At 39.7% G+C, this 14,807-nt stretch overlaps 1 protein-coding gene across 3 annotated transcripts in view; it reads right to left on the bottom strand.

The window, feature by feature from the left end:
• Positions 1 to 14,807, bottom strand: part of SPAG17 (sperm associated antigen 17) — a 250,171-nt gene that overhangs the window by 95,256 nt on the left and 140,108 nt on the right. For all 3 annotated transcript variants that reach the window (XM_070467229.1, XM_070467228.1, XM_070467230.1), the window contains exons 21-24: positions 13,301 to 13,540; positions 11,753 to 11,864; positions 9,190 to 9,348; positions 7,747 to 7,860 (exon numbers count right to left, since the gene is read on the bottom strand). In XM_070467229.1, coding sequence (XP_070323330.1) covers positions 7,747 to 7,860; positions 9,190 to 9,348; positions 11,753 to 11,864; positions 13,301 to 13,540 — 625 coding nt within the window. The remainder of the gene's footprint in view (positions 1 to 7,746; positions 7,861 to 9,189; positions 9,349 to 11,752; positions 11,865 to 13,300; positions 13,541 to 14,807) is intronic.

The raw sequence follows: 14,807 nt of genomic DNA, 5'->3' as shown, positions 1-14,807 counted from the left end.
TCCCGGTCCCCCCTCCCACCTCCCTCTCCACCCCATCCCTCTGGGTCTTCCCAGTGCACCAGGCCCGAGCACTTGTCTCATGCATCCAACCTGGGCTGGTGATCTGTTTCACCCTAGATATACATGTTCTGATGCTGTTCTCTTGAAACATCCCACCCTCACCTTCTCCCACAGAGTCCACAAGTCTGTTCTATACATCTGAGTCTATTTTTCTTTTTTTGCATATAGGGTTATCGTTACCATCTTTCTAAATTCCATATATATGTGTTAGTATACATCCCTTACATCTTGAGTTGTATTTCGTGGGTTCCAGAGTAACACCCCCACCTGGATATCGTCTTAGCTCTCTGGTTATTTTTCCTCAGTCTCCTTTACTAACTCTTCCTGTTGTTGAAAGTTGGTAGTCCCAGGTTTTCACTCCTCTTCTCATTACACAACAGATATTCTCAGTCCTGGTTGCCCATAATAATTATTCATAGAATTTTAAAAAATTCTCAGACTCCCACGTTGACCTACTGAGTTAGACTCTCTGGGGAGGAGGCCCAGGCATTTCTAGTTGTGAAACACCACATGCGATGGTGATACACAGTCAGGGCTGACAACCTCTATTATCTCTATTAGATCAGGGCTCCAGCTGTCATCTACATGTCAATGCCTCCAAAATTTACATATCTAGGCATGGGATTTCTTCTCAGCTCCAGATCTGTATTTCCAACTGCTTTTAGATATCGCCCCTCTGTTTGTGGTACTGGAGATATTTCAAAATCAATAAGCCTCTATTCTTCCAAGCAGATAACCCTTCTTCCTATGTTCTCAACCTCAGTCAATGTCATGATCGATCATGCACTTTGTTTCTCAAGTTAGACATTGAGATCATTTGCATTTTCTCTTTTTTGACTCACCCATACATCCAGCCATTCACAGAGCCCTCAGATATTGCTCTCATATCATGCGTCTCATATCCATTCCTACCACCTTAATTCAAATTCTTATTCTCTTGCTTTTTTTGGCAGCAGTTTCCTAATACCACTGCCTCAGTGTATTTCCAAACCATCACTATAAAATCTTTTCATATCACTTTCCTTTTCTTACTGAAAAACCTCCAGTGCTCACTAATCTTAAAGCACACACAATGCTTACCCATTTCCACTCTAGTCACACTCATCATTTTTCTACAAAGATGCCATGCTTTTACACAACTGTATATTTATACCAATGGTTCTTACTGTCCAGAATTTCCTTTCCTTGTTGCTTTGACTGGATAGTTCCTACTCAGCTATGAAGTCTCATCTTGGGTGCTATGCCTTCTCTCTCAAGTATTTTCTGGCTGTCCCTAGTACTTGGTTTATATATAATTTTTAGCACTTATGCAGTTATCTCACTATTTCTGGTTTCTCTTCCCACGAGACAATGAGTTTTCTGAGTAGATATAACCAGATGCCCGACTCATAGGAAGTATGGAGTATCAGCAGTGAAGGGCATCTAGTTGGAGGCAGCTGAAAACACCTTCCTCTCATCCCCATCCTTTTACTCAATCAGCAAATACTTAGTACCTATTACTATGCACCATGAATTGGGTAACCAGTGATGAACAAGACAACAGGAACTTGTAATAAAATGGCAATTCAGCTCAAGAGAGCCTCAGGTATTCAGTATTGTGTGTTAAGCCTGTGTTAGCGAAGTACAGAGCACTGTGGCAACCTAGAAGAAGGGCATTTGATACTAAACATTTCATACAAGCTGTACTTTATATGGTCATCCTTTAACTCCACAGGGGTTGGTTCCAGGACACCCTCATGGATGCCAAAATTCCGTGGATGCTCAAGTCCCATATAAAATGGTATAGTATTTATTTCCATAGAGAGGAAATAATAGCCTTTCACACTGTCCATTTCAACATCCAATACTCTTGGTATGTGAAGGAATCTGCTGCCCGTGAGCCTGAGCATAGGCTGTTGAAGTGTTGATATTCTTTTCCCTTGAAGAATCACCTACATTTGGCGTGTTTAAGGCCATTTTTGGGCTTCCCTGGTAGCTCAGCTAGTAAGGAATCCACTTGAAATGCAGGGGACCCTGATTTGATTCATGGGTTGGGAAGATCCCCTGGAGAAGGGATAGGCTACCCACTCCAGTATTCTTGGGCTAATAAAAACATAAAAACTTACTGGATACATCCCACCCAGAACATTCCTAACTTTTGGGCTTCCCTGACGGCTCAGACAGTAAAGAATCTGCCTGCCGTGTGGGAGACCTGGGTTCGATCCCTGGGTAGGGAAGATCCCCTCGGGGAGGGCATGGCAATCCACTCCAGTATTCTTGCCTGGAGAATCCCATGGACAGAGGAGCCTGGCAGACTATAGTCCATGGGGTCGCAAAGAGTTGGACATGACTGAGTGACTAAGCACGTGGACATTTTCCCATAAACTTTAAATCATTTCCGGATTACTTATAATACTTAATACAATGTAAATGCTGTGTACATAATCATTATACTGTATCATTTAGAGAATAATGACAAGAATAAAAGTATGTTTATGTTTAGTATAGTCTCAACTATGCAACAATCATAGGCTTAACTGTATGGTACACATCAAAAATATAATATTTTCTTTCAACAGTTACAGATTGCTTTTATTTAATGATGCAAAAAATACCAAATAAAACATCTATCATTTAAAATACAAGTATATATAGAAAATATAGAGAAATATTAATTCATTCTCTCTCTTCCTCTCTCTCTCACACACACATACACAAACATTGTGCTAACACTCACCATAACCCTGGTTCTTCTCTCTTGATCCCCTTGGATGATGATGATGACAATGATGATTGCTATATGGTGTCTACGGTACCAATGTGGCAAGTTGATGAGGTGTGTGGCACTGTTGGTAAGTGGTGAGGCATCACGCTGAGTTAAGCCTTATGACAGGATATCAGAAGGTATTCAGTCCAGATAATTGGATTCCAACTGTAGACACTGACACTTTGGAGGAGGCTCAGTAAAACTAATGTCAGGATCTCTGGAGGTTGAGGGCTGAGGATCTTCAAGTGTTGAAGGTCTAGGCTTCACAACTGCAGATGCCTTAGTTAGCATCATTGTTAGAGGAAGCTGTTTCTTCCTTCTCTATGTATCATCAAAGAAGTCTTGCAGTGGTTGTAGGCACACTGTTATACCTTGGGTGACACAGAAGCTTCAGTCCAAAAAAGGATTGTACTTGAGGATCACATCCTTTAACACTTGCACCTACTGAAAAGTCACTGCCATTTTTTCAAATGTTCAAATTGATGGCTCTGCTTCCTCTAAATTTTCTGCATCATCACAGTCATCTGCAGAAGACTTCAGCAGATCTTTGAGTTCCTTGTTGCTAAGGATTCCTTTATCTTCTATATGTTCTTCGACATCATCCTAGGAGGCACCCCCCTCAACTTCCCTTGCAACATTTGAGATATTCAGATATTTGACAATTTCTACATCAACAGTGGGGGAGTCGTTGAGACCATCAACCATCTCATACTATAATGGCTTCAAACTTGCCCTGACTGTCTCAGGCTTCAGTATCTACAGACTCTGCAATAAAAACAGTTCAAACCACAACTGTGGAGCTCTTCTGTAAATCCATGATGCTGCAGTCCAGGTTAGCACCAAGGATAGCATGAATCTCTCCCAAGGTAAGGCGGATGTAAGTTGCCTTAATGTCCTCGACGACGCCTTGATTGAGTGGCTGTAATGGCAACCCACTCCAGTACTCTTGCCTGGAAAATCCCATGGATGGAGGAACCTGGTAGGCTACAGTCCATGGGGTCACAGAGAGTCAGACATGACTGAGCGACTTCACTTTCACACTTTCTTTCAGCGGTGATGCAGCACTAGGAGGCAGGAACATCACTTCCACTTTCTTGTCAATGAGGCAGAGAAGCTCAGTTGGTTGGGAGCATTGCCAATTAAGAGGAACCCCTTGAATGGCAGCCCCTTCTCTTCCAGGTATTTCTTTGCTTCAAGAATGAAGCCTTGGAGGATCCATTCCAAGAACAAGACTTCTGTCACCCAAACTTTCCTGTTGTGCTGCCAGAACACAGGCAGACAATTTTTGTTTTTGTTCTTCCAGGCCCAGGAGTTGTTTGCTTATAGACTAGGCTTGATCATGTTACCTGCTGTATTGCCACACAGCCCCAGAGTAAGGTGAGCTTTCTGGGCCTTGAACCCCGGGGTTTACCTGGCCCTGTTACAGATGTAGATATGATTGGGCATCTTCTTCTAGAATAAGCCTGTTTTGTCACAATTGAAGACTGGCTCTGGAAAGTGAACTTTCTCTTCTGTGAGTTTCTCGAGGTCTTCTGGAAACACTGATGCTGCTTTGGCATTGGCTGATGTTGATTGTTCCATGATCTTTAAGTTTTTGAGGGACCCTAACACTTTACTACCCAAGTAGCCATCTCTTAAGACCCTTAAACCCCTTCCTCTTGCTCTCCTCACCATCCCCACAGCACTGCTCACAGAGGCTATGTGCTCTTTCATCCATAATTTTGCTACCTCCAGGGACATGCTTCACGCCATGGCCCTTAGCTACAGACAAAATGCTTTCTGTCTTTACAAGCACTTTGTAATGAACCAGAGAGATCATTTTTGCCATTGTAGGGGAAGCTCTAACACTTCTATGAATTTCAGCTTCTTTCTGCATTACTGTGAGAATGTTCCATTTGTTCTTAGTAACCTTACATCCCACTTCAGCAAGGCACATGTCACTTTTCAAAAGATCTAAAGATTTGTATTTTATTGTTGAGAGATAGCATTTTGTACTCCCTCTTGGCCTTGGTGGGATTGTTTTGACCACTTAATTGCTATTGGGAGCCATTTTTCACAGAAACCAAGCATGCACACATAACATGTATAGCAAACAAACAAAATGCCAGAAGAACAATGCTCATACAATGAGCATTGGAGAGACTGGATCTATGATGTGGTGGGAGGTCACAGTAGGGTGGGCCTACACATCTCATCATCCACCTGACTTTAGCCCAGTGCTAGGCGTGTGGCCAATTTGGGGGCAAAGTTTTGCTCTGTGAAATTTTCTTGAATTTGTTTAAAGAATATTTTAAACAGGTTGGTCTAATCTATGAATACAGAACCCATGGATATGGGATATGGAGGCCTGACTATACTGTGCAATTGTTTTTTTTACAAATGTGCCACACTTTTATATTACTGTGATTTTGCACATGCTGCTCCTGATATAGAATTCCCTTCCTTTGATTCTTTGCCTAAGCAAATTCCACTCACCTCCAAAGACTCAGTTCACACGAGTGAAGCATTTCTTAGAGCAAGTAACCTGTAAGCTGAGTCCTGAAGCGTGGGAGGAAGTTCACTGTTCAAAGTGGTGGTGGTATATATAGCAAGAGAAAGTGTTCTGAGCAAAGGGCACAGCATGGGCAATTGGTCAGAGATAAGAGATAATATAGATCATCAAGGAACTGAAAGGCACAAAAAGCACAGGGGAGCCAAGTTGTGGAGATAATACAAAAGGCCCACTGACAGATGAATGGTTCGAGTATGATGTATACTTACAATGGAACACTATTAAGTCTTAAAAAAGAAGGACATTCTGTAATTTGCAACAATGTGGATGATCCTTGAGCACAGTATGCTAAGTGAAATAAAGTGAAAGTCGTTCAGTTGTGTCTGACTCTTTGTGACCCCATGGACTATACAGTCCATGGAATTCTCTAGGCCAGAATACTGGAGTGGGTAGCCTTTCCTGTCTCCAGGGGATCTTCCCAACCCAGGGATCAAACCCAGGTTTCCCACATTGTGGGCGGATTTTTTACCAGCTGAGCCACAAGAGAAGTCCAGGAATACTGGAGTGGGTAACCTATCCCTTCTCCAGGGGATCTTCCCAACCCGGGAATCAACCAGGGTCTCCTTCATTACAGGCAGATTCTTTACCAACTGAGCTACCAGGGAAGCCCTAACCAGTCACAAAAAGACAAACACTGCCTGATTCGGCTTATGTGAAGTATCTAAAATAGCTGAATTCACAGAACTAAAGAGTAGAATGGTGGTTGCCAGGGCCTGGGGAGAGAAGGAAATTGGAAGCATAAAGTAGTATCATCATCAGTGGGCATAAAATTTCAGTTAAGCAAAATGAATAAGCTCCAGAGAGCTGTGCATACTGAATTAAGATGGGAGAATTGGATTGAAAATTTGTTTAGCCATTAGTAGATAAATGTTCCTAACTATTATTAATATTGTATGCATCCTTAAGGAATTTATAGTATTTTTTTTTTAACAAAGATGATCAGAGAAGGCAATGGCACTCCACTCCAGTGCTCTTGCCTGGAAAATCCCATGGACAAAGGAGCCTGGTAGGCTGCGATCCATGGGGTTGCTAAGAGTTGGACACGACTGAGCGACTTCACTTTCACTTTTCACTTTCACACATTGGAGAAGGAAATGGCAACCCACTCCAGTGTTCTTGCCTGGAGAATCCCAGGGACGGGGGAGCCTGGTGGGCTGCTGTCTATGGGGTCGCACAGAGTTGGACACAACTGAGGTGACTTAGCAGATGCCTTCAACTTTTTAAAAATATACAGGAAGTAAAACAATACTTCTTATCTACTCTGTAAACATTTTCAAATGTAATACCTATAACCTAAAATGAGGAACATCTGTATTAAATGGAAAGATTTCATATTAATTTAAGGATTCACTGAGAATAAGGAAATCATTTAAGAAATAGCAGCAGTACAGTTGATAGAGAGCAGAATGTAAATATCTTAATGTAAATAATTGATAATCTTGTTCAGAAGGGGTGTGGTTAGTGATTGTATGTGATCATGGATTTTAATACATAATTTGCTAGGCACCAGATGACTTCTCCAAATGGATTAAAAATAAATCAAAATACAAAGTTCAAGGTCAAAACCCAAATAAAAGCAAAAATACTAACAAATTTAATTCACTAAGGGACGACAATATTTGGCACAAGGTAAGAAACATGGATTAATGATCCATAGGAATCCTGTCTCTAGAGAAATGGATCTACATGGTCAGGCAGATAATTGATCACAGAGATTCCTACATAGTGTAAGGAAACAGCATTGGGATTACCTTTTGATTTTTTTTTTACCTTTTTTTTTTTTTTAACATCTTGTGGCTAGATCCCTACAAAATGCCTGAGAACCCACAAGTTCTCCTAATTGGTTCTTGGTAAAGTGACAGGTTATTTTGTGGTTTGTAAGGAAATAGCTTCCAGTTGGAGAATTTATTTATTGAGAGTAGGGTAAATAAATCCTTCAATATGCTTAGTGAATGGCTCCTTTAAGACTAATGTTCTGAGGCACAGTGAGAAGTTCCACAAACACAGGATTCAAAGAAATATTATTCTGTAGAAAATCAAAAGGATTCCTCAGCCAATCATGCTGTTTTTGTCACCACCTAACAGACTGATTTTCATGGGCTAGTTCACAAAGACAACTTATATGTATGTATATGTGGTTATATGGGAGATTATACATATGATAAATGCTGTTTAAAATGCCAAATCACTGTTATTTTCTATGTATGAAAGATTACGTGTGTACATACATGTGTACACACACATATATATGTACACACACAAATATTCCCACTGCTCAGGAAATGAGGGGCATTAAATCAGAACATGTTTATCAACAAGTGAGCAGATGGAGGATGGGCAGATGCCCTTGGACACGGGACATTTATCCTTTCTGTTGTGTTTAATTCACCTGGTGCTGATCCACTTGATCCATAGTAACTTATTGAGAGGCAGATTCCATTTTCCAAGGTGGCAGAAAAAGATCCAAACTTGCTGACAGCTTTATTCTCTTCATTTGATTCTTCTAAAAGATAAAATTGAATCAAGGACATTTCTGTTTTATCAAAAAAATGTAAGCAAAATTCAGTGAGAAGTGGAAATCATCTAAATATATTTAAACAAGGATATGATTAAGTAAATTATAATATATATAAATATACACCAATGAATTATTATGAAATCATTAAAAAATTATTTGTAGAGGATATTTAATGAATAGGAAACTGCTCATTATCCCTTGGAGAAGGGAAAGTCTACCCACTCCAGCATTCTGGCCTGGAGAATTCTACAGACTGTAGAGTCCATGGGGTCACAAAGAGTCGGACACGACTGAGCGACTTTCACTTTCACATCATGATAAAGAAAGAAAGAAATATACTGTGAATAGTGGTTACTTCTGGGGTGGTAGACTTATGGGCAACTGTCATCTTTTAAAAATATTCCTATATTTCCTAATTTTTATACTAAACCATGTGTTTTTATATCTGGCAAAACACAGAAAGCCATTAAAATTTTTTTATTTTTAAGTTCTTGGGTACATTCATACTTGTCAAACACTGTATTCTTACCTTGAATTTAGAAAATACTGTGACAGTAACTAAATTTGTTAGCAAGATTTAGTTACTGATCTTATTACTTATTATTAACTTGTGTTCAAAGCATTTTATTAATTAACTCATCTTCGTTTGCAGGTATAACCCACACTGGGCGAGAAGCAATTGATTTCTCCAGTTAATGGTGCCTGGAGATGTTAAATGGTGTTATCAGGAAATTTCATGGTGTATGACCAATGGACATCCATTTGGAACTCCCACCTACAAGCAGGTAGAGATGCTCATGGCCAAATTTAGGATTTTTTCCTTGTCCTTGCAACTTAAGAAACCTGAGACTACAGGGAGAACAAAGTGATAAGCACACAGATAAAAACTGCATCATTTGCAATCAATATTGGAGAGAAGCCTAGCCTTCAAATAGGAGTCAATTAATGAGGACCCGACTCCTAGAGACTGCATTTGGTACAGTGAATAAAATAAAATTCAGGCCAGGATGGATACTGCAAAATCATAAACATAGCCATGCAAGATAGCCTGCATGTCATCTGGAATCAAAAGCTGAGTTTCCAGAGGAGGCAAAACCAAGGAAGATATAGATATAGATTGGTTATGGATACAATGTGTTATATATATACATATTATATTACTGAAAACGTATATATAGAAGATAGCAAAACACTTCAGTTATCATCTGGAAAAACAGCACATGCTACCTGCCGGGGATACCTGTGTTTCTGCTAGGTGGATGCAGTTGACCTACTGAAGTACTGATACACTGCCACAAAGATGCAGCTGTTTACCTGCTTCAAAGTTTTGCTCTCCTTCTCTTTCTTCTTTCTCATCTTCTGAAGTATAATCCCCTTCTTTTTTCTCCTGTTCCACAATTTTCCTAGGGTCTCTTAAGTGAATTAAAAAATTGTGCTTGTCCTTTTTCACTTTCACTTTGATAAATGTTGGACCTGGGGAAGAATCATGGGATAGAAAGTGGGCTGATGGTGATGCCCCATTAAACTCTATAATAAAACCTCTAAATAATGCAGCCAATTTACATAATAGAATGTAAGCCAAGGACTGGAAATACCTAGGGATGTCACCATTTTTATAAAAAGATACCTAAAGGAATAAAGTAATGTGGGATTCCAGGAAGAAATAGCAGGTGGATCAGGGAGATATTTTCAGATTTTCTGCTCACACCTAAAATCAAATTAGAGAAGGGAGAATAAATTGGCTGAGCTAAGGTTATGTGTGTGCTAAGTCGCTCTTCAGTCATGTCTGACTCTTCACAATCCTATGGACTGTAGCCCGCCAGGCTCCTCATCTATACTTAACTTTATGATCAATCACGTGCGAGGGTTAATGTGAAAAGATTTTTGCAGTTTACAAAGAATTGCATGAATTTTAGTTACAGTAGTTGTTAAGAACACATAAGAATTTCCCAAACAACATATTCTTTCTTCCAGTGTCTTGACTCATTCTTTCTCTCCTCTTTCAGCTTTTTTCTTTTTTTCACCCAGGCTTTTCAACTTTCATTGAATGATCATTGCTCAAAGTTACTAGGATTAAGATGAAAATAGTATACTTTCAGATAGCATATGAACTATCTGAAACTTACATACATTAAACATTCCATGGAATTCTCCAGACTAGAATACTGGAGAGGGTAGCCTATCCCTTCTCCCAGGGATTGAACCCAGGTCTCCCGCATTGCAGGCAGATTCTTTACCTGCTGACCCACAAGGGAAGCCCAAGAATACTGGAGTGGGTAGCCCATCCCTTCTCCAGCAGATCTTTCCAAACCAGAAATTGAACCAGGGTCTCCTGCATTGCAGGAGGATTCTTTACTAACTGAGCTGTCAGAGAAGCCCACTTTCACATCTCTCCATACATTATATGCATATGAAAATATTGATGAGTGAAGAATAGTTACTGAAAACAGAACATAGCATTATAAAACTAGAGTCTAGTGCTCTTCTCAGTTACGTGATTCTGAGTTTCATCTTTATCACGAATTATACTCTACAGCCAGGGATGATATTCAAAATACTAAATACTGAAACTTATGGTACTATAAATACATATGTATATCAATCTATTAATGAGAGAAGGAAATGGCAACCCACTCTAGTATTCTTGCTTGGGAAAACCCATGGACAGAGGAGCCTGGTTGGCTACAACCCATGGGGTCGCAAGAGTTGGACATGACTTAGCAACTAAACAACAACAACATCTATAACAAAAATCCCTTTCATGTTTTAAATAAACAAACTTTATATAGTAAAAAGTCTGGCGTTTGATAGTTGTACCACAACCATTCTTTAAATAATTTGAATAACTTGCAGGCCTTTTTATTTTAAAAATCATTAGTATGATCTTTTGTTTGATGTGGCAATTACTACCTAATGATGATTGAGCCATGATTCCACATAGGGAATAGCATTCTGACTCTTGTAATGATTTCCTCATTAAATTATGGTCATTTGATGACAAGGAAGGAAGGGAGGAGAAGGAAAACTAAGAGAGGGATGGCAGATGGAGGAAGGATAGGAAGTGAGAAGGGGTGGCTGGTGTCATAGGCGGAGTGTAGGTGGGAACAGCCCTGGTAGCCCTTGCTGGGTTGCATAATCTTGTGGACATTAAACAGGATCCTGCTCACATTCCCTCCTCACTGAGTCTTCCCAGCTCTCAGCGACCACTGCTCCCTACAAGATGATAAGTTGTTCAAATAAAGCCCACGTTCTCAAACCCATCCTAAGAAATCTTTAAAGCACAGTAAAAAGAGAAGCTCTATGAGATATCCTTGATAAGTTTCCTAGAGCACAGATCTGCTCTTCCCTTGGGGGGAACAATGCATGTCCTTCTTCCAGAATGGGTCCACCTCAGTTCATCTCCAAGATCCCCTCCCACCTAATGACTTCTGAATCCAGAGGCAATTACTCTGTAGCTAAAATAACTGGATATCAGAGGCAGGGCCCCAAGCTCTGTGCTCCAGAAGACCTAACCAGGAATTTGCTCTAAATTCACAGTATGTGCTTGGTTTCTGAGATAATACTGTCTGTTAGATTAACATTATTAAGTAATGATTTGTTTATTGCAGTTGCTCTTATTTTCCAACCCTATAGCAGTATGTCACATCATGGAATGTTTGTCTTAGTATGTTCAGCTAACCTCAAGGTGGCCTGTGCCTTGCAGAGGTTATTAAAACAGAAGAGAGTGAAGTCTGAAGATGGCGAACATGGTACATAAATGAGCTACTGGGGGCACATCACTACTCTCACCCATCACATTCAGGAGGACAAGGCCCCACAGTGATCTGAAATGGGCTAATATCTTCCAAGCCATTAACCAGCTTCTGTCAAATGGTACCTTTTTCAAATGTTGTCTTTTCTACTTCAATCTGCCCTCCATCAGAAGGATACAGATAATAATTTGTTCCTGAGATTTGCACGGGTATTTCTCCCATGTTGTATCCATGAAACTAGAAGAGAAAACATCATGCTTTGAATGTGGAACAGCCATTGACAAAGATTAGGTCATCCGTGTGAGCCAGTTCAAGTTGTCATAAGCCTTATTTTTGCTAAAGGATTTGTCATCACTTTTTAGACTCAGAGGCCAGGGTCCATCTTATCTTTGGTACCTTCTGTGGTCTTACAATAACAAGCAGAATTAAAGGAGGCTCATGATTTTAAACTCTGTTCATTGGGTTATCTTCATAATACCATAGGAAGAGAAATAAATTTCTTTCATTGGCTATTAACTTTTTGTTTAAAGTGAACTGATATATTGAGGAATATTAATAACTTTACACTTTAGAAGGTCATGTGCTAAAGGCTTTTCTAACTGTGTGGCTAATACAGCTCCAAGTGACACTGATTACATGCTAAAGCTTGAGAACAACTGGCTCAGAGTAGTAACTAGAAAGGACAAGGACTATTACTTTTCCCCTCATTTTTGGCCATTATGTTTTTCTCATAAAACTGCTTGAGGGAGAGACTGGAAAAGGAAAGATTTTATAAAAGCTACAGGCAAGAAATGGGGTGCCTACAGAGAGACAACCCAATGCCCTCAGCAAGTTCAGTCACCTAAGTCAGATAAAACCAACCTCTGTGTCCTCAGGACCCTACGGGGCCTTCACAGGAGAGACTACTTCCCTCATATCCTCTGCGTTAGCTCCTCTAAGTAACTAGATAATAGTACCTCATGCACATTTCCGGAGTTGTTTTATAGATGCTAAAACTCCCACTAAATGGAAGAAACTAACTACTTGATGACAATAAGCACAGTAGCCCCCAGACCTGTTGGCATCTAAGGATTGATAATGTTAATCCCTGTGACTCTGTTACCCCTAAGCCCTATTACCTCACCATCAACTAGAGAATTGTGCACAGCTGATCATGCAGCCTGGGACTCCCCTCCCTCACTTGGCCTTTATATCTGCTTTCCTGAAACCCACTGGGGAGTCAGCTGCTTTGAGCACTGGCTGGCCAGGACTCTCTGCTTGGCGCCCTGCGATAAATGCTGCACTGTCCTTCACAACAACCCGGTATCAGTAGATTGGCTTTACTGTGTGTGGGTAAGTGGACCCAAGTTCGGCTTGGTAACATTTTGACCTGTCAGAGTTGCTTATTTACCTATACCTAAATGAATGCTTTTGTGCCAAAATCCCATCTAGAAACCTAGCTTCAAGGCGCTCCATAAAAACTGGCCTGAGGGTGTTGCTGTCTTGCCAACTGGCTGCAAAGAAGGTTCCAGGTATCAGAGGGTGGACTGCAGGTGTGAGATCACCCACACTGGCAGAAACCCCAAGGCCTCTCTGACAGCAGTGAAGACTGAAAACCTTGTTTCCACCAAGCTGAGTTTTTCCCCAAACAACTAGGTATAACCCAAAGGGGCTTTTAAGAAAATTTATTCTACCGGGTAAACTATCTCAGGTTCTGGTTCCTGGAGGGGCTCCTCTGTTATTTCCGGGATCTTCATCTGCTCTTCTTTCGATTTCTCCCTTATAAAAGATTTTTTCTTGAAAACCTTACTATCTTCTTTTTCTGGTTTTTCCTTGCCTTTCTTTTTACCAGCCTCCTTACTCTTCTTTTCTGCTTTTTTTTCTTCCTTTAAGCGTTCCTCTTCAGCTAACCGATCTTGTTCTTCTTTCCAGGCCTGTAAACACATTTAAAACATTTAACAGGATTTTGAAACAAATTTGATCCCATTCAGGTTCACTTTGGAGAACATTTTACATCATTTTTTATAAGCTATGTCTCTGATGGATCAAAATACTGAACTAGAGACTGTCGTACAACCCTTGATTCTCTCACTGCAGCTTTTCCACTCATCTCTGTTGCAGTTTTTTTTTTTAACTTCACGTCTCTTTTTATCTTTAACCTGAACTACTGCATCAGCCTCTTAGCTGGTTTCCCTGCCTCCTATATTTTCCACATGAGTCTAATCCCCAATTTAGGTTCTAAATAATCAGCAATATGGTAGACTAGATGTTCAAAGAAACATTTCTAGCATAATGCATTTCAAAAATGATAAGGTATTAAATCATCATTGTAATATAACATATAATACTATGTATCAACTAAATTTAAAAAGCCAACATAACCTTAATAGTGATGCTTGTTAAAAACAATATAAAAGCCTATAATTTCAATCATCTTAGACACAAAAATTTTAGATAAAATATTATCAGATCAAATCTAGTTGTTTATTAAAATAATAATATGCCATGAAAAACTGTGTTATAATTTTCATCAATAATGTACATAAAGATGGACTCAGGAGCTTACTAAAAATTAAAATTCCTAGGTTCTACTCCCAAAGATCAGTTAGGATGGAACATAAACATATATCTTTTAACTCTCTCCTCTTTCAGAGATACTTAAGCAATTATGGCATATGTGGTTTCATGGGATAAGGACTAAACTTTAGGAAATACTGAAGGGAAGTTTGTTTTAGAAAAGCAAAGGTTAGTCATACTGTTAAGTCAATCTCCATAATTCAATGTATCTCCTAAATAAAGGAAAAAGCCCCAAGAGATAATAGTTTCAATACCAACAGTTACTTTAAAATTTAGTATAAGCAGCAAACATATATTTTGCCATGTAATTTACCTTTACCATTAATACCAAGAAGCCAGGGAGGCTCTCCAATATTAACCAACAACATTTTGAAGGTAACTGCACACTGATGGAGATGGGGAAATCAGCTCCTGCCTACCCAATGTATAAGCTTACAACAAAGCTAATGTAATTAAAATAGTATGGTACTTGTCTAGGAATAAATAGGTGGGTGACTGAAACAGAATTCAGCATTCAAAAATGGATTAAAACACCTTCACATTGGGATTAGATTTTCAGCGTATGAATTTCAAAGGACACAAACACTAAACACTCCGGTGTTCAGAAGAGCTTAGAATATGTCT

Source organism: Odocoileus virginianus, chromosome 5 (assembly GCF_023699985.2).
Source record: "Odocoileus virginianus isolate 20LAN1187 ecotype Illinois chromosome 5, Ovbor_1.2, whole genome shotgun sequence".
NCBI classification, from domain to species: domain Eukaryota; kingdom Metazoa; phylum Chordata; class Mammalia; order Artiodactyla; family Cervidae; genus Odocoileus; species Odocoileus virginianus.
Note: the sequence above shows the minus strand (reverse complement) of the source record. Positions and strands in the feature narration are given on the sequence as shown.